Source organism: Phlebotomus papatasi, chromosome 3, assembly GCF_024763615.1.
Source record: "Phlebotomus papatasi isolate M1 chromosome 3, Ppap_2.1, whole genome shotgun sequence".
In the NCBI taxonomy this organism is placed as follows: domain Eukaryota; kingdom Metazoa; phylum Arthropoda; class Insecta; order Diptera; family Psychodidae; genus Phlebotomus; species Phlebotomus papatasi.
Window position 1 is genome coordinate 44,630,233 of NC_077224.1, and position 23,780 is coordinate 44,654,012.

Below are 23,780 nucleotides of genomic sequence, written 5' to 3' on the forward strand. Positions count from 1 at the left end.
ATCGGGTGAAAATTGCAACTTGGTGCATAGACCCCCCACCCCCCACCCCTCCTTCCGCCATTTTTAAGACCCCCCTTTTTTTGTTTTCTCAATAGCTCCGCCCCTATGGCATCGAGCGGGCTCAAATTTTAGTATGTTATAGCTGGGCCTTAGAGCTTTCCATCAATACCAAACTTAAGGTCCCCCGACCCCCCTGACCCGAGCTATAAGGGTCCAAAAAAAATTTCTTAAAATGGCCATAACTCCGGTTCTAATTGTCAGAATTTAAAAAGTGAGTGCTTTTTGGAAAGCTCTCGTGAAATGCCAATTCCCCTTCTAATATCGCAAGTTCATAAAACCACCGCTAGGGGCGCTATTATTAAAAAGAAAATTTTTAAATCTTATAAGTTAAATAACTCAAAAATTCCATTGTGCATCGGGCTGAAATTTTAGTATGTTGTAGCCGTTGATTATACCTACCAAACAAAAAAAAACCTTAAGTCGATCTAAAACCCCTGACCCGAGCTATAAGGGGTCAAAGTTCGAACATTGACCGGCCTCTATCTCCGGTTCTAACTAACATAGCGACCTAAATTTTACCTTTTTGGTTTCGTCTCAATGAGCACTTTCAGATGGAAGTTCAAAAAGTCACCACAGGTGGCGCTGTGATAGCGTCAAAATTCATCGAAATTCAAAGTCACTTTTCTCAAAAACGGCATTGTGCAAGTTAATGAAATTTTAGTATGTTGTAGTCCAGTCTAGGACGTTTCCAAAATGGTGCGTATGTGCGCTGTGGTTTCAATAGAACCGGAGATATGAGGGGTCAAAGTTCACGAAATTCAAAAAATCATATCTCCGGTTCTATGTGACCGATTTTGATGAATGAGGGCTTAAACGAAAGATCTTACCAAATTCTACAGCTTTCTAGAATATTTGAACTTCGTGGGACCAACACCAGGGGCGCCACAGTCGAAAAACCAATTTCAATATCACATAACCTCAATTATCTCGACTGTCGCTGAACCGATTTTGATGATTACTTCGACATAATTGTAGGGGACATTTGTCTCTACATTTCGTCCATACATCATTTTCCACTCAGACTACGCTATCACTCCGATTTTGCCGTTTAAGTGTGAAAAAATTGATTTTTCCCATAATAACGCTTTGAAATCACTCAGATGCCAATTTGACTGCCTCTACTCCACCAAGGCACTTAAAATAGGGGTTTAAATGGAAAGTCCCACAAAATACAACAATTCTTTGATATAGTTGAAGTTCAACAAATGACTACTTGGGGCACTCTGGATGAAAAAACGAGTTAAGAAACAAAAAACCTCGCTTATCTTGGCTTCTGAGTAATCGATGAGTTCAAGTTTTACGGCAAAATTATAGAGAACATTCTGGTCTACATTTCACCCATATAACACTTTTCTGTCAGTTCATCCAAATCCTTGATATTTTGGTTTAAATACAAAATTTGTATAATTTCACGAATTTGATTCAAGATAACTGAATGGCGTCTCCCAACTTCAGCTCCAAATCGAATTTGCATGCACTCCGAGTTAGCTCGCGTTAAGAATCTCACCTACATAAGCCGGTTAGGATTATCTGTCCCTTTCTGATTACTTTTGACTTAATTTCTGACTACAATAGAATATTTTACTGAATATATTCTACTGATTTATTTTTTAAGAAAGGAAATAAATTTATTATAAAAAAAATTTTTTATACCAAGACTTCAATTTTAGCCAATGTTTTTTTGGCTGTTCCTCGAAACCAAAATTTAGGCTATCGGGTTTTTTCGCAATATCTCGACCAGCTTTATTTACTTTTCTAATTCAACAAGTTTCAATGTTAGTTGTCTAAATGTAAATCTAAATTATTTAGGATTTCTGAATATTTTCTACAAAGTTTAAAATGTTTATAAAGTTTGTAAACTTTTTCGGTAAGCGATAGGAATTCAGTTGCTAATCTTGTAATCAAAGTTATGACTGATTCTATCAAAATAATAAAATAATAATAACGATTTTTCAAAATTGTGAATTCCTTTTTCAATAATTGTCCTGAAAACTCTGCCACTGAATGAAGAAGAAAAAATTTGGTATTCCATGATATAATGCAACCCTAGATAAGGCACTTTGTGTTAATCGAATATGAAGGAAAGGAGACAGAAATGTGTGCGCTTCACGATGAATATTAAACAAGTACAAAATCACAAGAAAAGAATGAAGAAGAACAAAAAAAAATAGATTAGAGTGAAAAATTTTCTGTAAAGTACATTTTGATGGGGATGAATTTTGTTATGGCATTAATTTACACACGAAACACTTTATCTTGCAGGATACACAAAAAAATGGACAAAGTGTTATTCTGAGATGAAATATACAAAGTTTATATCCTGGGATGAAGAATAATGTTGCGAGATGAAAGAATCATTTTTATGGTGAAATTTCCCTTGCGAAATGGAAGAAAACACATATAGGATGGAAAAATTTTCAACTGATCGATACTTACATTTTTACTGCCTCGTTTTTCCTCAGCTGCGACATGCTGTTTCAAATCTTCGGGCATGTTGTCAGGTAACGTGGTAGCATTCGTGTAAATATCTGGGATCCAATTGAAAATCTACAGAAAATTTTTGCATAAAATATTAATTAAAATCTCATTCATTTGGAATATTTACTGTAGGCAGGACCATAAAGTAAGAAACGCACCTTATTTAATTTTAAGAATATGCACGGTGATGATTTCGGGAAGTTGTACTTCTTTTGAGCAGTACATGGATCCCAGCTGGTAGCTGGTACATTGCAAACTTTACCCTCCGGCGGGGGATGATCGAAGTCACAGTCCACACGATTTTCTACCTTGGTTTCATCCATATACGCTGCAAAATAGAAAATAAGCATCTTTACTAAGAAATTTATTTAATTTGGCTTTTAATGGCATCTCATGTTACCCTAAATCTCATGATAAGTTTTATCTTAAATTCTATTAAAGACTTCAAATATTGAATTACAGTAAAATAAATCAAATGCAATCTACCATGTATAATCCGCAAACAAATCTGTGGTTAGAAGGTTGAAGTTCAAATTCAACATAACCCTTTGGAATTTCAATTTTCCAACTTGCATATCCCCATTTCGCTTGAAAAGTGAATGAGATTTGGGTTTTCGGGTTGAGGAATTTGGAATGCAAAAGATTTTGATGAAACTGCTAAAATAAATGAGGAATTTTGTTGACGGTTGCCAAATTAATCATTAATGTAACGGTGTTATCACACTTGCACATTAAAATTTTAATGTGATTCATATTAATTGTCGTTTGTGAGCGTCTAAATATATTAATTGTGTCTTTGAGTCACTGAATATTTGGGGTTTTTCTATTTATTGATAAAGAAGTGGACTTGGCCTGCAAAAATAAGTTTAAATTTACCTAAAGCATTAATATTTTTCACATTAAAAAATTAAAGAGAAAATCGCATTAATTTTTCGCATTAATGCTATAAATCAAATTATATCAAATTTTGCGGGCCAAGTCTATCTTTTTATCAACAAATAGATCAAATTTTGAATATAAAATGATTCAAATACACAAATTACACATTTGGACTCTCACCAGCGACAATTAATGTGAATCATATTAAAATTTTAATGTGCAAGTGTGATAACACAGTAACACTGTTTAGCTAAAATATTCTATCTTCCTTATTTTTCTTTTGTATTTATTTGTCTGTTTTTTTTTTAGTTTCTTTTATTTATATCTAAAATTTCTTTCAGTATGGATCCAAATTCCTCTCTAAATTAAGCAAGGTAGGTACCAATGGTAAACAGTTTTACCTCAGGCAAACCTTTTAAATCTGGAAAATTTCATGAAATCAAAATTTGCATCCTTTTCTTTCCTGAATGTTTGTAATATGTCTATACAACTCTTTCGCACTCAAAATTGTATTGAACTAAACCAAATTTGCCGTGATGTTCAATAAAAAAAGGAGAGTGTGAAAAAGTGCAACAGACAATTGCGAAACGTCTGAGAAAGTAAGTTGTGCATATTTTGGTTTCATGGACTTCTTCTGATCTAGAGAGCCTACAAAACCACTAAAAAAATAGATTTGGTCTGTAAAATTTTGAAATTTAGTTAGTACTGACTCTGGCACACCTTTTAAATCAGGAAATTTCATGAAATTAAAATTCCACATGTTTTTCTCCCTCAAACGTTTTCCATATCCCTGTCTCACATTTTTCCACATTAAATTAGATTGAACTAAATTGAATTTGGCGTGATGTTCAAAAAAGAAGAAGAGTGCAAAAGAGTTGGATGGACTTATCCAAACAATTTGAGAAGGAAAAGGATGTGAATTTCTATTTCATTGAATTTTCATGATCTAAATGGTACGCCGGAGCTATAAAAATTAACTTTTGGGGGCAATAATATGATAACTTATTTATTTAATATTTCCTTTGACTGCGCACTTGAATGAGAATTTCATTACTCTTAAAGTTCTAAATTGAGTGCAAATTAATTTCATTTTTTCCAAATTAAATTTAATTTTTTATGCCTGTGACAGCACACTTTTTAGCTCAGTATAATTTCATGAAATCAAAATTCGCGTCCTTTTCCTTTTTTAAAGAATTGCATAGGTCTATGGTGTCAAAATTAGATTGACCTAAATTGAATTTCTTATAATGTTCAAAAGAAGAAAAAAAGTCCGAAAAAGTGGGATAGGCATATGCAAAGCCTTTAAGTAAGAAAGGGAAGTGGATTTTGATTACATGAAATTTTCCTGACCTAAAAAGTGTGCCGAAGCCATTACTGCTTATTTTTATAATGTCTAATTTATAATTCTCTTTCCACTTAACTTGCAGATAATTTTAGCAAGTATTTACCTTAAACTTTTATAATGTAAAGAATTAAATTATTATAAAAATGAGCAATTTTCGAAATATAATTGAAATTAGTTAATAAGAAAATAATGGCTTTATAAATAAAAAAAAAATTAAGAATAGCGCACAATATAAGTTAAAAGGTCTTCAAATAATGAATAACTATTAAATAGTAAAAATAAATAAAAATTGCAAATATTATTAAAATAAATTTAGAAGATTGTGGTAAATGATAAACTTTGAAAATAAATTTATTCATAAGACAATTTTATTGACCTGATAACTAATAATAGCCACGGATTTAGAAATCTGTAGCACTTTAAGGGTTAAAAGCGCTTAACTAGTATAATTGTTTTAATTTTTTTTGTGAATTCTGAACAATAACTGCAGAGAAAAAAATATTTCGTAAAATTGTTTGTAAATGTTTGTGAATCCCTATTGGGGACTTACAAAACGTTGGTAAATTGTACTACCCACAGAAAAATTCGTAAAAGTTTATCCTCCTTACAAGCATTGTTCGTAACATAATCATTTAACGAGCATTTTTTCTTATACAAACATTTGTTAGTAAATTTTCGTCAACATAAAAATGTTCGTAAAGTTATGTCATTTTTTGTAAAGCTAAGCTTTTCCAGATATACAAAAATGTACGAACGGTACGAACAAATGTTTGTAAAATAACAAAAATATGCTCGCCAAGTGCTCGTATTACAAACAATGTTTGTGAAAAAGTACAAACATTTACAAACTTTTTAGTGAGTTATACAATTTACGAACCTTTAGTAAATCCCCAGTGGAAATTCACCAACATTTACGAACAATTTTGCGAAATATTGTATTTTGTGTAGTATTTTAGCATTTATACAGGCCAGCAAAACTTTTGTATAGAGTGGCTTGGCTGAATAAATAGCCCACTGTATAATCTAGTTTCGTTCTCCCCTGTTTAAACCAGCGATATAGCAAATGAAATAGTAATTTTGTATAATTTTTCTGTACGTCAATTTGCTTCATGTACATTAAATTTAAAGAGTATTTAAATAAAAATATGTTACCCTATTTTGTTCAGACGCCTTTTCGAATTATAAAATATTCTTTATGAAGAATTTGCTCTTCATAAAACTTAAAATCTTCAGTGAAATCTGGAACACATTCTTGAGAATGTCTCTAACGTTTCATTTTATTTTTTTTAACTAAATTAAAATTTAAATAACGACGTAATCTTATTGTTTCTAAGTAAAGCAGGAAAATTGGTAAATTTCTTACGTTTTAGGAAATCATCAATCTCTTTAACCCAATACTCCATATTCTCAGGACTCGACGCCTTGTACCAGACCAAAGTACTCTCGACATTTGACTCAGGTGGCATTGGCCTAAAGCCCAAGCCTACAAAGAGAAAACACCCATAAGAACCTTATGCAAGGAAGTATTTTTTATTGCAGAAAAAAATCACCTGGATTCGTTCCAATTAATCCGTTTTCCAGCTGCCACTTTGGCATGTTTGTATCTAGTGTTTGATAAAAGACAGCTAACATTGCTGCAAAGAAGCCACATAGTGCTGCGTAGAACAGGATGTAGAAAATCAAGATTTTCGCTGCAAAGACAAGGTAAGAATATATTTTAATACAAAATTGCTAAGGGAATGTCACAATATTTGAATTATTTAAGGTATATGTTGAAAAAAAATTCCATTTCCTGGGATATTCATGCTATGAAACCATACATTTTTCATTTTTTCCACCCCATTCTGTGGCAGTGACTGGAAAATTGTACAGAGGGTACAAGAAGTCCAAGTTTTCACCCTCACCTCATCCCTCATGATCATGATATTTTATGTGAAGTCTTACATAAGGTTTCATTTTGAATACACCATTTTGCAGGAGGAGTTGAAAGTTTCAGCACGGTATAGAGGCAAAATTAAATTCTTGCAGCCAAATGGGCGCCAAACTGACTAGCCTTCCTTTTCGTCTCCAAAATGTTCGAAGGAGACAAAGAATCGATAGCAATGTTGCTCCCATAAAGCACATAAAAGCAATGTTACAATAAAAATCCACTGTTGCAACTGTCTTAACTTGCGTTATTACGTAACAAATACGGAGTAAAAATACCATAAGCATGATGGTTGTGAAAGAGCAGAGTTGAGGCAATGGGGTTAAAATATGCCTAAAGGTCAAACAAAGAAAAGTGCTATTCGGGGGTGCAAATGAGTCTAACATTACAATAAAATACCTTCCAAATATTGCGACACCCAAGGGTGAATAAGCTTTGTTACATTTTGGGGCCGATTGAAAGCCCCAAAAAATATCCAATAATAGCCCGAAAATGCGACAAGAGGAAATAAACAGAACTCTTGCAATAATCAATAAATGGGGTTTATCGGGGCAATTCACTGAGCTATCTAAACAATGAAAATGTTAATTATGCACAAGTGTAATTAGAAAACACATGTGTTAGCGTATACAAGGTATACTTCATTGAGGAATTTTCCACATGAAACTGCGAAATTTATGTGAAAACTAAATTGGAAAACAAGTTCAGATATTAAACCATAATTTTTCCTTATTCTTTTCATAGATATCGATGAAAATGCAATTTAGAAAACAACAATTTATACCATAGATTTTGAAATAGCAAAACGGCTTTCTTATCACTCCTACTACATTACATTTAAATTCTGAATAGATATTGTCATTCTAAAATTTTGAGCTTGAAGAATTCGTCTCTTTGTCTTGCATCGATTAATAGAAGCCAAACGGTGTTGTGTAGCATCTTGGGGTCTTCGAGAGATCTCTACTAACTAAACTGAATCAGAGAAGAGTTATATGAACAAAATACTAAGCAACAGAAACTAAAAATCCTGCTTAGCTTTATTTAAGCCTTATCAACAGGTGATAAAATGTCTAATACCATAACTTTAGAACCCTATGAATGCTTGGAAGTTCTAAAAAAACAGATAACACGATGGGACTAAAATGTTTTAGGGACTTAGAAGCACGTATCTAGTAGCATTATGTGTTGAACACACTTGCGACTTAAGCCGAGAGACGACTTAATGTAATTGAAATCAAAATAATGATTTGTCTAAATTCCCATTAATTTCCCACTAAGTAAGCTATTTCACGTCTTGATCCGAAAGATGGATAGTCAGAAACTGATGGAAATATAATCTAATAATTATTTTGATTTATAATTACATTAAGCCGCCTCTCGGCTTAAGCCGTAAGTGTGTCCAGCACAGTAGGATAACTCATTAGGGAAATATTCTTTGTACATCGTAATATTTCTAAAACAAAAGTCCCTCTTTTCTGAAATTTGCTTGTATTAGTTAATAGTATAGTATAGTATAGTATATTTATTTAATCACAAAATAGGGTTCGTCCCTCTTACAATTGTGATAAAGAGAAAGAAAATTAAAATTAAATAACAAAAGAACACAGAGTTAAAGAGAAAAAAACAAAGGTGGAAAAAAGAAGAGAAAAAAAGATAAGATGAAAAGATGCCTCTTTAAGATTCACTCAGCCTGTATTCGAAAAAAACCGCCGAATTCCATCCGCGGACCTACGTATGTCACTGGGAATTGCGTTGTAGAGCACAACACCCTTTACAAAGAGTGACCGGTACAGACAATCACTCCTGACCTTAGGCACTATGAGTCCCCGAACCCTGGCCGAACCCCCCCTCACCAGAAGACCCGACAGGTACTGAGGACACCCAAAAATCAGCAAATGAAACAAAAAGAGCACGGCTCTTGAGTTCAAATGAGAAATAAGGTCACAGCCGATAAATACATTTCTATGGGGAGTGATGTGGTCCCGGCGATTTAAGCCACAGATATACCTGACACAATTATTGAAAGAGACAGTTAAACGACGAATGGTGTCACTATCCGCCGCAAAGAAAAGCTCTGCTCCGTAAGTAAAGAAAGGAAGAAGAAGCGCTCGCGCGAGGAGCAAGCGAGTGTCATAAGGTGTGATGTCCCGGAAGCGCCTAAGGGTATACAAGGAGTAGTTGACCTTTCGGCAAATTGAAGTAGCATGGTCTGACCAAGATAGCGTAGAATTGAAGATTATTCCAAGGTTTTTAACCTGATCTACGATGGGAATAATATCTCCGTGTAGGAGTAGAGGAAAGAAATCAAATGAAGGGGTTTTCTTATAAATGATGATAGCTTGGGACTTTTTAGGGTTTAGAAGCAAACCATTCAGCAACGCCCAGTGCTCAATTTTGGAAAGATTAGAGTTCATAAGATCGAAGGCACCCTGTGGATTAGTAGGATCACCATCCACATAGATTTGAAGGTCATCTGCATAAAGATGAAATAGGCAATTTAACAAGACTGAAGGTAAATCATTTATAAAGAGAGAGAACATCAGAGGGCCAAGAATTGAACCCTGAGCAATGCCCTTACTTAAGAATGCAGGTGGTGAAGTTTCATCACCAAATTTGATGACATGTGATCTACCAGAGAAGTATGATCGAATGAGGGCTATTGCAGACGAAGAAAATTTGAAGAGACTACACAACTTGTAGCAAAGAAGGTCGTGAGGAAGGCTATCAAAGGCCTTAGTGAAATCTAGAAGAACTAGAATCGCAAAACGACCACGATCGATAGCTGAAGAGATGTCATGGTTTACCTTGAGAAGGGCAGAAGTAGTACTGTGACCTTTACGGAAACCCGACTGAAAGGCACAGAGGAGTTCATTTGCGGTCAGATGTTGCGAAATTTGTTCGTGTAGAATAAATTCAAAAGCTTTTGAGAGGACAGGAAGTAGGCTTTAATCGAATTTAGTTTTTAGGATTTATAATTCAAATTATCTTTTCGAAGGTTCAGTTTTCGCTAAAAAGAAAAAGAATAAAGGTCTCCTGAAAAGTTTGAGAAAAGCGAAAAAACAGTGGCATTAACGTCATTAAATTTACCTACACACCAGGTATTTCTATTTACGTAAATCTGACAATACTTCTCTTTAAAGCATTTAATACAATGAATATAAAATTGCAGATTTATAAAACATTTAGAAAAACAATTTTCGTAATTTTCTCCTTGAGATTTCTGCTTTTTTAAATAACGTAAAACTTCTGCAAAACGTTCTGACGAAAGTTTTTAAAAATTTACAAATTTACTGATAAAATTTCTTCAGAAAGTTCTCCAGAACAGATTTTCAGTCGTAGTGTAATATTTTTTGTAGTTGAAAAGTTTAAGTACCGTCGTTGCGGGTGACTTTGCACTCGGGGGGTGACTTTGCACTCTGCTGTTCGTGAGACTTTGAACAATTCTATCACTTATTGATAGTCTTCGCCGATCCGGTCTACCATGTCAAAGTATATAGGGATATGTTAAGTACCAAGTAAGGTACAATGATCCTCAAAAGGATTCTTGTGGTTTCAGTAATAGTCAATGAAATGCTAATATAGGTATTTTGTCAAAAAACGGCTCCGTGAAAAAGTTATCTGAAGGTGCAATTTTAAAATCGATTTCAGAGTAGTAAATTGCCCAAATCTATTCTAAATTTATCTGGTTAGAATAATCCACTTCGATTTTGTTGATTATTTTTATTAAAATATTTTTTTTCCCTATTACCTTTCTAAGAACGCATGATTTATGTTATAAAATTGCATGTAATGGTCTTTCTAAAGCTTTATTATAAAAGTATTTGGCTAAAAATTATCCAATTTTTTGATAATTTAAGATAAAGTGACCGAGACCTACAAGATGGTGTGGTCGCCATCTTGGTTTGACGTTTCTGTCCGCCATTTTGAATAACTGTCAAAACCTAAAACTGGTCCGATTGAACTGAAATTTTAGTATGTTCTAGCTGATGTCAAAACCTTTTCAGAACATATATAACATCCGACCTAGGTCAAGCGATTACTACGATTGTTACTGAGGCATTTCATTTAGATTTTAAAATTAAGGATTAGTAAATAAAGATCGCCAAAATATGATGATTTCAAAATTTTAAAATTTGAGCCTCTGTATCAAGGTAAATACTTGACGTAGACCAGAACATAGATACGTTCTGAAAAGGTCTTGACATCAGCTAGAACATACTAAAATTTCAACTCAATCGGGCCAGTTTTAGGTTTTGACAGTTATTCAAAATGGCGGACGGAAACGTCAAATCAAGATGGCGATCATGTCATCTTGTAGATCTCGTGCATATTACCCTTAGATGTAAAGATCTTCATTGTCGTTTATTATCAGAAATTGTTGATTTTTTAGTATTTATTAAAAAGTGCAAAGTCACCCGCACCTTATACCCAGTGCAAGCCTTTTTTCTTGATTTTTTTAAACATAGTAAAATTTTATAAAATTAATGCTAGTGGCACAAAATCCATTCATTAATAACTGAATACAAATAATTTTACTCAAAAACCCCCCTCCCTTCACTTTAACTATCCACTTTTAGAGAGCAAAGTTGAAAAATAGCGAAAAAACGTGCAAAGTCACCCGCAACGACGGTATATTTTCATTCATTTGTTGAGTGGTTACAGAATTCTGGATAATGATTCTATTCCAATAAGAAATGAACATGTTTTATTTAGAACTTTACTGTTCTCAAGTTCTTCTACGTAATCGATTTTTTTTCGAAATGATTCCTGTCATGACTATTTAGTGGTTCTGGACCGTGTCGTGGACTAGGCAGAGAGTCGAGACTGGAACCAAAACATAGAAAAGTCGATAATGCAGAGCACTCGAGAACAGTAAAGTGCTAAGAAAACATGTTCATTTTTTCATTGGAATAGCACAATAATACCTTACATATCGCTATGCGTAATTTTTAATAAAACCAAACATTCCTCAATTATAGAAAGAGAATGTTTTAATAGAAATATACAATTATACTATCGAAAATCTATAAATTTATTTTTAAAAATATTTTATAGTGTTTATAGTGTTACACACCAGAGAAGAATATGTCCATACTTAAAAGCTTTCCTTCACAAGCGTAGAGAATTTACTTCAATATGGACATACATTTCTCTCGTATGTAGAGGCCATTAGAGAGAACTTGTTATTTAATATTTGTGTATTATATCTTCTGATTTACTTAATTATTATAGTTATAAAAATAGAATAAAACTGCAATCAGACGAGAAAAATCTCGTATGTATTTCTATCGGTTAATTTCGGTTATTGTTGCAGTTTTATTGAAAAACTTTTACTATTTACTTACGAAAATATACCTTATATTTACGACTTTAAAGTTTAAACCTTGTTTTGTCATACAATTTTATCGACAAATAATTTTTTAGCAGTGCCTGAATTCTTAGTCTGAACTGGTGACTTTGTTTTCACCAAATATTTTTCATTAGTTATTGCGAAATGTCAAATATCAAATTTTATGAGCCTAATAGGGGAATGTTGGCATGGTTCGCACAGAGTGAACCTTGAAACAACGCAAATTTTATCTTTGTTTACAAGGAGCTAGTTCGTCATTTTTTAGCCATAAAATAAATAATTATTAAGCTCATAAGACACGATGAGAAATAGTAAGTCAGCTCTTTGCAAACAAAGACAAAATTCACATCGTTTGAAGGTTCACTCTGTGCGAACCATACCTACATTCCCCTACATACAAAACAAGTTTGTAGAAACAATTTTGCATAGTACTCAAACTCAATTTGCTTTACAAAACAATTTAAATCATCAAATCATCAATAAATCTATAAAATAACATTTTCTGCAGGAAACGTTAAAATTAAACTATTAGTTTGATAGGCTAAAACAGATAATTCGATTATGCCAATATAAATTTAAATGTGTTTGACCAAACTAATTAAAATTGAGGTAAAATACAATTTACATATCATATTCATTTCAAGTGGAATCGGAATAGAATGAGGATAGATGGATGCCAACAATGTTTATAAGGACATTACATACAATTATTATTGTATTTCGTCAAATATTGGATGTTCTAGTGCACAATCCTAAAATACGTAACGATCTAAAATCAATTCCAGAATTCATTGGCTCAATTACGTTTACATAAATACGTTAAGGCAAAATTTCGCAATTTGATATGGTTAATTTTAACCTTTTGAATGCAATTTTCGAAGACAAATTATAAATAAACATTAGTAATATTGATTTTAAGTTTAGACTTACTTTATTATACAATTGAAATAAGTTTATAATTTCTATTAACTCTATAAACAAATAAAACTCATTGCTGTTCCTCAATGAATGGGAGGTTGGCAAATGATTCAAATCTTTCATTCAAGTTAAAGTTTTAAACAAATTGACTGGCTCATAAAATATATGTATATAGACATGAAAATTCTCTATTATTGTTGTGATATTATTGATGTTATAAACTTCATCAAAATATATCAGAGATGTTTTACTTGAAGTGTATACTGATCAAATATTCTATAGATTTTACTGATGTTCATTGTGATCTTCATAGTGAATATCGATTTCCTACCGATAAAATTGATGAATATATTAAAAACCCATTCCGAAATAAGAAATTGCTTAAGATAAATAGATTTTAGAATATTTGAGCATGAGTAACAAGCATACGGACAATTAAAAATGTAAATCCGAGAAATGAATATCATTTACGGGTACATTACCGATTAAGTCTGATGCAGCCGAATTGGAAATTACAAGATTTTTCAACCAACTCCAAATTAAAGTAAATCGTTTAAAATAAGGCCCTTTAATGTGGTTAAACTTTGACCTTCAAAATTCGATATCGAAATATTTTTCGAACATAGATGTCCAAGGAGGAAATATTCCCCTTGACTACCTCCAAAACATATTCGAAAATGAAAAAAAATCTAGGAGCCGTTTTTCGATGGGGAAGGAGGAGATGTGGGAGAATAAATGAAAATGTCCTAGATAATGTTGACTTACGGAAGGGGGGGTCGTTGAAGACCGGAAGTCGATATCTCCAACCGTTTGGCCTCTAGCGTCGTGTCATAAGTTAAAAAAGGGATTGATTGCTCTCCCTTTGAGTTCGAGCAATAAAAATCATTTTTCGAAAGGTTGTGAAAATGCAGATGAAACAAAAATTATATAATGGATATAAAGGCAATTTAAAACTATTTTTGCGGGCCAAAATTGCCTTTTTTATCAATAAATAAATCAAATTCTAAATAATTAAGTGATTCAAAGACACAAGTCTGATAAACAATTGTGATAAAAGGGTATGGATCCCAACAGTCTCAGTTTGATCATCGAGAATATTTAGCCTGTAATATTTCTCAGTTAAGATTTATCCCAAACTGCCAGACTATGGCCTTACGCTCTTTAATTAGAAGCCCTGTACATAAATTTCCTGAAGCCCAAACGGTAAGAGATATCGACTTATGGAATTGTGTAAACCATCCAACAAGGACACATTATCTCAAGCCTCTTTGTTTTGACTCCTACCTCATCTGTATTATTAAATTAAAAACTCATATTTTATTCATTTCAAATTCAACCAATTAGCTAAAAGCTATCCAGTCCCATATTTATTATTCGACAAAACAACATGACCTATTCAATGTATCTTTAAAACAAATTATTCTCGAAAGCTCTTAAAACTTTGAAAATACCACGGTGTTTTGTGAAAGTTTCATTTATTTCTTTATTTCCCATGAGACTAAAATTCTCAGTTTCAAATGTTCGTTTTGGGGTAATGTTTCCGAATGGGGTTGGAGAAATTTTATCATTTCCGACGTGAAAATTATTGAGGGGGGACACTACCATGAATTCACTCTGAATTTCACCTAAATTCTCTATCTCTATTTCCAAATGAGACAGGAAGGAAGCATGGGTTGAATTCTTATTGTGGAAAAATGTCCCCTCATATAGAATTCATGAGGCCTGATGGAGACAAGAGACACAAGATGTGAGAGCTATTGATTTATAAATAGCAATGTCATATGATTGATCAAGGTGAAAGAGGAAAAAATAATGCCGAGAAAAAAAAGCACTTGATATTATTTTGCTTCAACCCTTTCATTTATGGAGGGTTGTTCGAAGAGCATAAGCATGTTAATATTGATTACCTCAGCGATCAAAATTCAATTCTGTTCCCGATATCGCTGAACAGGGGAATGCTCAGTGGCCCAGAAGCGCCATTTACTTGACACATTAGCAATGTTCAATAAATCGCATTCCATGTGAGACATTGGAGACATTCAATCAAACACAGTGAGTATGAGGAGAGAGGAGATATTTTCGAGTGATACAATTTTGCTTCATTAATCAAATCATGTTGGATAGAAGCTACGCTGGAGACAGGGTTTATTGAATTACCCATTTTATGTAATGAAAAGCCCACCAGTAGGAGATGCCACAAATGAAATATCGATGTCAAATGCACCTCTTCTGCCAGAATACGTTACGTGTCACTGACATTGAACAATTCTATTAATTATTCCACTATGTTCATTAAATTCCATTTCTGATAGAGTGCATGACGTCAGCTGCTATCTAAATCAAAACATAATGCAATGTAATCAACAATTCTCGCAGGCTTTTTTTTGCATCTACAGCGCCATCTTCCTAACAGAATTTAATATATTATTTTTTAGCTACTATAAATTGAATAGACAATGATTTGGCACCGAAGCCTTTTATCGTAACTTTTCATCACCATCGTGATTATGAGTGACCCACACCCCACTGAACAATTTTCCTCACTCACCGGAAGAGCCCATGAATATTTCCATTTGACCTTTCTCCTTCCTCCAAGCCTTCGTCTTATTCAATATTTCCGAAATAATAATTACTCATTTAAATATTTACTGTCGAAGAAAAGGCGTGGCAAATTTTCTCACCATGATCCCTTTAGATAACAATAACAGAAGTGTTCAATTGAAATATCAGAGTTGGAAATTTCTATAGAATATTTCTTATTATTCAATTAAACAATATTCTTAGAATATTGCCAATCGATATTGTCAAATTAAATTTTATTTACTAAGCTGTTCTTAGTCAGATAGAAAGACAACAGCCTTGTTTTTTTTTCACACGATAGGGGAGACTGGGGCAAAAAATCACAAAACGGATTTTTTTTAGAAACTACCCGAGCGCCCCAGAAATTTCTAATTAACGCAGTTCTATAGGAAATTTACCGCTCTACATGCGAAAGTCATTTTCCTTTATTTTTGTAAGGAAATACATTTATCGAGCCGTTTTCTGAAAGGTGATCTTGTGACCATTCTCGAAAATGAGGGTGGAATCACCACTTCTCGCCAGTGCCCCACTTCTCGCCACTTACATTGAAATCGCTATTTTTCGCAATTTATGAAATAAATGAGTCGCAATTTTTTTGTATTGTTTCTGCTTCTACGCATAGAATCGAAAAATAATAATTATTCATTTTGGATTCACGATTTTGATCACTTTTTAGAGCAATATTTTAAGCAAGTGCATCGAATCCAACATCTCTTACCAAATGTACTAAGTGTCGTCAAATTTTCATCAGGCCAAAAATACCTATTTGGGTAAATAATTTGTCTATTGAATATTTAATTGCACTTGTGGAATACATAATATTTGTATTTAGTCAATTAATATTTCATTTTATATTATTTTTGTATAAAAATGAGGCATGGCGAGAAGTGGTAATATTCTGGAATTGATTTTACCACCTGTCGCCATATCTTTTCAATAGGCGACGCTAACTTCACTTCGTACATTCTCAGTTGTCAAATCTGCATTGTTTACTTTCTGCAAAAGCCCCATAATTTGATTTCTCAAATAAAAGTGAAGAAAAATCATTTAAAGAGAGTAATAATAAAGTGATCACAAGGAAAGAGAAATGGGGAATGTATTCTTTTCATAGCATTGCCTAAAATAACCGAGTGTGGTTCTTTTCAAGTGGGTGGCGAGAAGTGGTTACAAATTTTACAAAACTGGCGAAAAGTGGTAAAAAGTGGCGACGAAATGGTTATTTTTGCATTATTAATAAAAATCAGTTTTTTAAGTAGTCCAGCGTTATGTTCTAGGATTATTGTTTTCACGTATCTAGAGCCAATACATCTAAGTAACTTTGTGTCAAATTTGACTTATCTTGTAACAAGGATTCAAAAGTTATGACTAAATGAATTTAATTTTTTCATTAACATGGCGATAGCCGGTTATTCCACCCTATAGGGCAAATAGTATCAGGCATGGGATATTATCACATTTTGAATCGTTTTGTTACGGTCTTCCGTAAATTAAAAAAAAATACCTAGATGACATATTTTCATAGGAAATTTATTCCTCTACAACTTTGCAAAACACCGTTTTCTCTATCTGAACAAGAAAAACGCTTTTCAAGCTATTATAGAAAGAACACACAAGAGACTGCAAATCGTTTGACCAATGCAAACAACAAGAGGCGACACATGATAATGACGTTTCTTTTCGCCATGAGACATCAGAAATTGCTTCGGTTTTTCTTACTTTTTGCTCCATACCTTTTGTTACTTTTTACCCCAAAGTGCTTGTTTTTAATAAAAAGATTTCTTGAGAAAAGAATCTTTGTAAAATTATAAAATAGATAGCGACTTCGTATTCAATGAATCCAAATCATTTAGGAAATAACCACAAGTTCATAAATTTTGAATAATCAGTAGGTAATAATTGATATATTCTTCAAGGAAAATATTTCAAAAATAGGGCTAAAAATTTCGATATTTTTTATTTTCTAAATTCCTTGTTCGAATTCTAAGAAACCGCTAAGAAAATAAATTCTAAGAAATTTTAAGCCGCTATCTTATTTATCTTGGAAGATATTTAATTTTGAAATTTTCGATTTGTGACTTTTTGCCCCAGTCTCCCCTACTGATGACACTTAAGGAACCTGAAAAAGAATATTTTCACCGTTTGGCTCACCAACGCTCAGATGGCAATGGACATAAACATTGCACTCTAACAAATGTTTATATTTTTATACATATATTTTATGACTTTTAAAAACACCTGCTCTAAAGCATTAAATATTAATAAATTGAAATTGGCATTAATTGTTTGTGTAATTTGAATCTTTAGCCTTTCTTTATGCTTTAATGGTATTTTGACTAATTTCTTCAGAATTTCTTTAGATAGGAAACTATCATCAATGTAAGGATTTACAGAATATTGATCATACACTGAGAAAAAACGGGGGTGCGATTACCTTTTTTTCTCATAACTTTAACACTTTTTAGGTGTAAAAATATGTCAACATTTTTTAATGTTAATTTTACACCTTTTTAAGGGTAAAATTAACATGAAAAGGATCCTTTTAACCCCTAATACACCTTAAAAGGGTAATATTTACACCGATTTTGGATCAATACTGCAGGGTAAAAGTAACATTTCCGGAATGTTATTTTAACTTTTTCGGATTTCTCTCAGTGTTGGTAATTTTATATGTATCACAACTGTTTCAGTTTTAAAGTTTTTCATAAGGAATCAGGACAGACTTTATTTTTATCTGACTGATAAGTGTCTTTCCTAATCAATTTGTATGTTTTCCGTAATATAATAAATATATAAATAATAAAATAGTGGGAATTGCAAATATGTTAAAAAAAATAACAGATACTTTAAATTTGTTATATAATTTGCTATAAAAAAAAGATTTAATAAGTGAACCAGAATATAAGTATGTCAATAGTAGGGTCAAAATAACACTTTCACATCTTTCCACTTTTCTAGTTGGCGCTAGTTGAACAAAATCTGTCCATAGGATTACTTAATCGACTTAATTAAATTAAATAGGTATTTTATATATAAAACACAATGCAATGGCAATCTATATATTCGTATAAACATATAAGTGACTTGATACTCGGACTATTATCGCCATATACGGCAAACAAACCCTATTGCATTGTATATGTATTTGCAAAGTCCTATTTTCGTAATTGGTTTTTGGAATTTCAACTCTGTTGAATCGTGAAAAGCTCCGGCACCCAACCCTGAGGGTGTGAGCAATAAATGAAAAATAGACTCTCATTGTGCAATGTTGATATTTTCCGTTGAGTTTGAGAGTTGTTAGCACGCAACAATTTGAATAGCTTTGACGAATGTGGGCCTCAGACAAAGCCCTGAGGGTTGGATGGCTCAGGTGCTTTAAGGAGAAAGAATTGGGTGTTATACACCTGTTAAATTTGAACACACCTTGAATATGACAGAGAGTATTCGCCCTCATCGACGTAGACAAACCCTCACTGTTGCTTTTCTTTCTTGGAGTTCCCTTACAAAAATTATAGACGAAGGATATAACCCCTATCATAGTGGAAGATTTTGGGGTTAAAATGATTATACACGGAGATAGTTCTGGTTCTCGTCTTTTCCATATGCTTAGCTCATTTAATTGACATGGAAAGAGAGAAAGAATAAGACATTTTGTAATATTTGGGTTATAAGGGTGAAAATGAAAAAAAAGACTCGAAAATAGATGGGATTGCTAGAACTCAGCTCCTAAATTTGGCATAGCAACAAGACGAAGCTTTCAGAAGCTTTCACACCAATTTTCCCCTTCCAACCAAAATCATCTCATAAGACAGCAAGAAATAATATATACTTTTCCGTTTTGCTGTATTTGATGGAGATACGACCTGGCGAAAGAGAATACGCGTGTACAGAATACATAAATGATATACTCTCACCATGAATGTCATTTCAGTTTCTCTTTTTTTTCTATCTGACACTTCCATCCCAGCACTGAACACACCCTCAAGTTCCTGTAGTGACTATTTTATCTTTTGGGTGAATCACACGAGAGTGGGCGGCTGGCGAGACAATGTCTCGTGCATTTATTCATTATTCTATAATTTGAATATCACAGTTAAAACATGCATTTTAAATCTAAAAGATAAATGAGTCACTATATTTTACAATTTCTTTATATCAAATTTTAAAATTCAACAGTTTCCGTTTAAAATAATTATGAATATAAAAAAATTGAAATACTGTCATTTCTATTGACATTAGAAGACTAAAAGCCTTCCCCTATATGATTTTTTAAATAGTTTTAAGGATGCTGTAGAATTGAAAAAAAGTAAAAAACTATTTTTCACTGAAGAAAATGTTTAAGAATTCTCTTCTCCCTCTGTTCCAAAAAAAAAAAATCATACATCTTATCATACAAAATGTAGGAGAAATCGCGCTACCTTCGGACGATTTATGTTTCGCACAAATCATTTTTTTTTCAATGTGTTATAAATTAAATAATACGTAATAATAAATATTCTAATCATAATAAATGAATTTAGACCATCATAATATTACATTTTAATAGCTAGTCCAATGCCTCAAATTTTCAGAAAAGCGCTATGGGTGAAATTCATATGAAGCATAGAGAAAAAATTTAATTGTCCGAAGCTTGAGTCGTCCTTAGGTAGCGCGCTTTCCCCTACACAGAAAAAAAAAATTTGTAAAAATGTTCGTAAATTTTTGTGAATTCCTATGGGGCAGTTACAAAATGCTCGTGAATCGTATAATCCACAAACAAGTTCGTAAAAGTTTGTACTTTTTTCACAAACATTGTTAGTAACATGATCATTTGACGAACATTTTTTTGTACTTTTACAAACATTTGTTCGTAAATGTTCGTAAACACACAAAAATGTTCGTAAAATTTTGTCATTTGTTCGTAAATGTTTGTTTATCTGTCGAACATTTTACAAAAATTTACGAACAAATGACAAGATTTTACGAACATTTTTTGTGTGTTTACGAACATTTACGAACAAATGTTTGTAAAAGTACAAAAAATGCTCGTCAAATGATCATGTTACGAACAATGTTTGTGAAAAGATGTACAAACTTTTACGAACATGTTTGTGGGTTATACGATTCACGAGCATTTTGTAACTCCCCCATAGGAATTCACAAACATTTTCGAACATTTTTACAAAATATTTTTTTGTGTGTACTAGCAAACGTACACTTTTTTTTGGAGTAGAGGGAGTATTATTTTGGCGCAGAAGATTATTGTGCATAACCAGAACCCCTCTTAGAAAAATTTGGATTATTTTAATAACATAGGACACATAGGACATCCTAATTTGCATAAAAAGTAGACCAAAAAGATTCGCATACTACCCCAAAAAATTGAGAATATCCTGAAAGTGGAGCCCAAATGAGGGATTGTTAGCCACTTTAATTAAAATTAATGGTTGAATTTCCTCCTCAATTATTCTTTCACCAGAACATAAATATTCAATTGTATTCCTCTATCGCATCATTCCTTCCAGTTTTTATATTCTATTCACACGGATTTGCCGGAATAAATTTTTGCAAGTATTATGGAAAAGCAAAAGAGTCCTAATGTGATATAAAAGCCTCTAATTTAGAAACTGTTGTGGCAGAAAGAGGGTGAATTTCCACCAAGAGGCACACAGTCTCAAATATACAGCTGAGTTTATTGCCATTTGAGGGGATAAGGGGGTTGTAGGGAGGAAAATGTCAGAGTTCAGTCAGCATTGTAGACGAAGGAGAGAAAGCTGATTAAGATGGGAGAAAAATGTGCTACATGAAACTTCTTCACCCGACTTTTCGGCCAAGTTTAAGCGGAACAATTCTCTGACTATTTATGGTAACATTCTGCAAGTTGGTAGATTTAATATGTTAGTGCTTATGGGGCTTGGGTTCTTTTGTTCTTTACGATTTTAGACTGAATTCGTAAATGCCCTAAATGTAAACCATTTTAAATCACCTTATGTTTAGTGTAAAATCTCTTTGTAACCTAAAGTGTTTAAATTTAAGATTATAAAAACAGTTTCAGCTTGAAAGGTTGAGTCAAGGATTTCTCTAGACTTCACTAAAACCGTGTTTTTGGTTTATTTCAAAAACAAACTCGCTTTAGTAGTTTATTTACGGTTTTAATACTCTTCTCTTATCCGGCGCTAAATTTTACGGTTTTAATACTAATTGATGTTATTGTAACCATAGGTTAGCAAGATTGATGTTGATTAATGTTGTTCCAAACGAATAAGCCATGGCTAATGAAAGCGACAAATATGTGTCTGCTAGAAATAGTACTATGTATTTCCGGTTTATAAGAGTATTAGAAAAAAGCTATTTTTAGTTACTTGTTTTCTTCTAAAGCAACAGTGCAGTGTTTTAGGGCCATTTTTTGTAAAATCTGTTTTAAACAGGTACGGGGAACAATTTTTCAAATGCAATACCAAATACTTATTCTAATTTAACAAATTTTTACTAAAACTTATCTAAATATTATTTTTATTTAACTTAGCTTCAAAGAGCTTTGAAAATTTATTGCTCGCCATTTCCTTCAAATATCTTACAGAAAGTCAATAGACAAAGTCGATCGATAAATCAACAGTGCAAAATAAAATTTATTCTGTATTGTTTTAGCGATCGGTACAGTACATGGAAGCTTATTACTAAAAAATGAATACTCAAAAAATGTATAAATACATTAGTTTTTATAAATATGAAATCGTTTTGAAAGTTCAAATTCCAACACATGGTGCTAACACAAATCTCCATAACCCATAATATAGAACACACCAAAAACAAACGCTACTTAACTGGACGGGTTAAATTACATAATAAAATATGAGATAGATTACCAGAATATACAGTTTATCTTCCTAATTTATCCAGAAAACAATATTTATCGGTATTAGTTCATTATTATATTTCATTTAATTAATAAGTATGCATTTGATTTTGTGATTAAATCATTTATTTGAAATGCTCAAAATCCCCAGATAATAATATCAATATTTAGGACAGTCTGCATTTGAAGTGGCCATCGATAGTTATTGACAATGGTTGGGGTTGGTATATTCTCAATCCCCAACAGAACATTGATTTTATTTTTAAACTCTTTTCGAGGAAATGAGAAAATATTGTGATGGAATTTTCTGATAAAATTTTCTTCTCTATTACGGACTTTTTATATTACATATATACCATATATATATGGTTTTCTACCAATCTTTAGAAGATTGGAAAAGAATTTATTGGTTTTATCGTGGAAATGACAAGAAATATGGACGTAGGATTCAATGGAATTTTTCGCGTCAATAATGAAGAGGAAATGTCTTATAAATGGCGCACATGGATTAAAATTAGAAAGCGATAGATTAATTCAAATAAAATAAAGACAGAAGAATATGACAAATTACCGTGCAATTTTGAAATACTTTGAATGCTGTTAGAGCATTCTGAATGATGGCAAGAATTCATTTAAGAGTTATGTAATCTAATCTAACAAAGTAGAACACAACTCCTTCTTATTGGCCATTTTAGGAAATAAACTTGGGAATAAATAAAATTAATTTGCTCATGACCTTTTCATACTGTTTAGCTCAATATTTACCCAATTTTTGCCTATTTATCAAGTTACATTTATTTACTAAAGGCTGTTAATATAAACAATTTTTCTAATCAATTTTCCTTAATACATTTTCCCTTTTTCCCAACTAAAAGATACTCTCGATAATGTTTTTATTATATCCATGCACATTTTATACTTTTTTGATCAATTGGCAGATTATTCGATCATCACTGTAACCCTTTTGTGGTCAAATTGTAATAAATGTTAAATATCAAAAGAAAGAGGATACATTGAGAAAAATTTATTTATAAACTAATACAATTATTTGAAATTTCACACGTATTACGCATTAAAAAACGGGTTGAAAATTATATATTTTCGGTGTTTTAAGTGTACGTACAACTTAAAATGTCTCTTAAAAATACTTTTTTTTAATTTCCTCTAAGGTCCTTGACATATTCAGACGGTTTAGAAGACTTGCAGGGAATGATATTATGCACATTTTAAGCCTGAGATAAATAAAATTCGACTTATAACTGAAGAATTGAAATTAGATTTTCCGAAAACATTATAATAGAACTTCAAATTCGTAGAAAAATCATATGAAGTGTTTAACAAACTGGTTTCAGATTTGAGATTCTTTGAGGATCTCTCTAATAGTTTCACCCCTCTAATAAGCTGTATCAGT

General features: G+C 32.3%; 1 protein-coding gene across 2 annotated transcripts in view; it reads right to left on the reverse strand.

Moving 5' to 3' along the window:
- Positions 1 to 23,780, reverse strand: part of LOC129807927 (sodium/potassium-transporting ATPase subunit beta-2) — a 56,077-nt gene that overhangs the window by 12,425 nt on the left and 19,872 nt on the right. For both annotated transcript variants that reach the window (XM_055857534.1, XM_055857533.1), the window contains exons 2-5: positions 6,313 to 6,453; positions 6,126 to 6,245; positions 2,697 to 2,866; positions 2,497 to 2,607 (exon numbers count right to left, since the gene is read on the reverse strand). In XM_055857534.1, the coding sequence (XP_055713509.1) occupies positions 2,497 to 2,607; positions 2,697 to 2,866; positions 6,126 to 6,245; positions 6,313 to 6,453 (542 nt within the window). The remainder of the gene's footprint in view (positions 1 to 2,496; positions 2,608 to 2,696; positions 2,867 to 6,125; positions 6,246 to 6,312; positions 6,454 to 23,780) is intronic.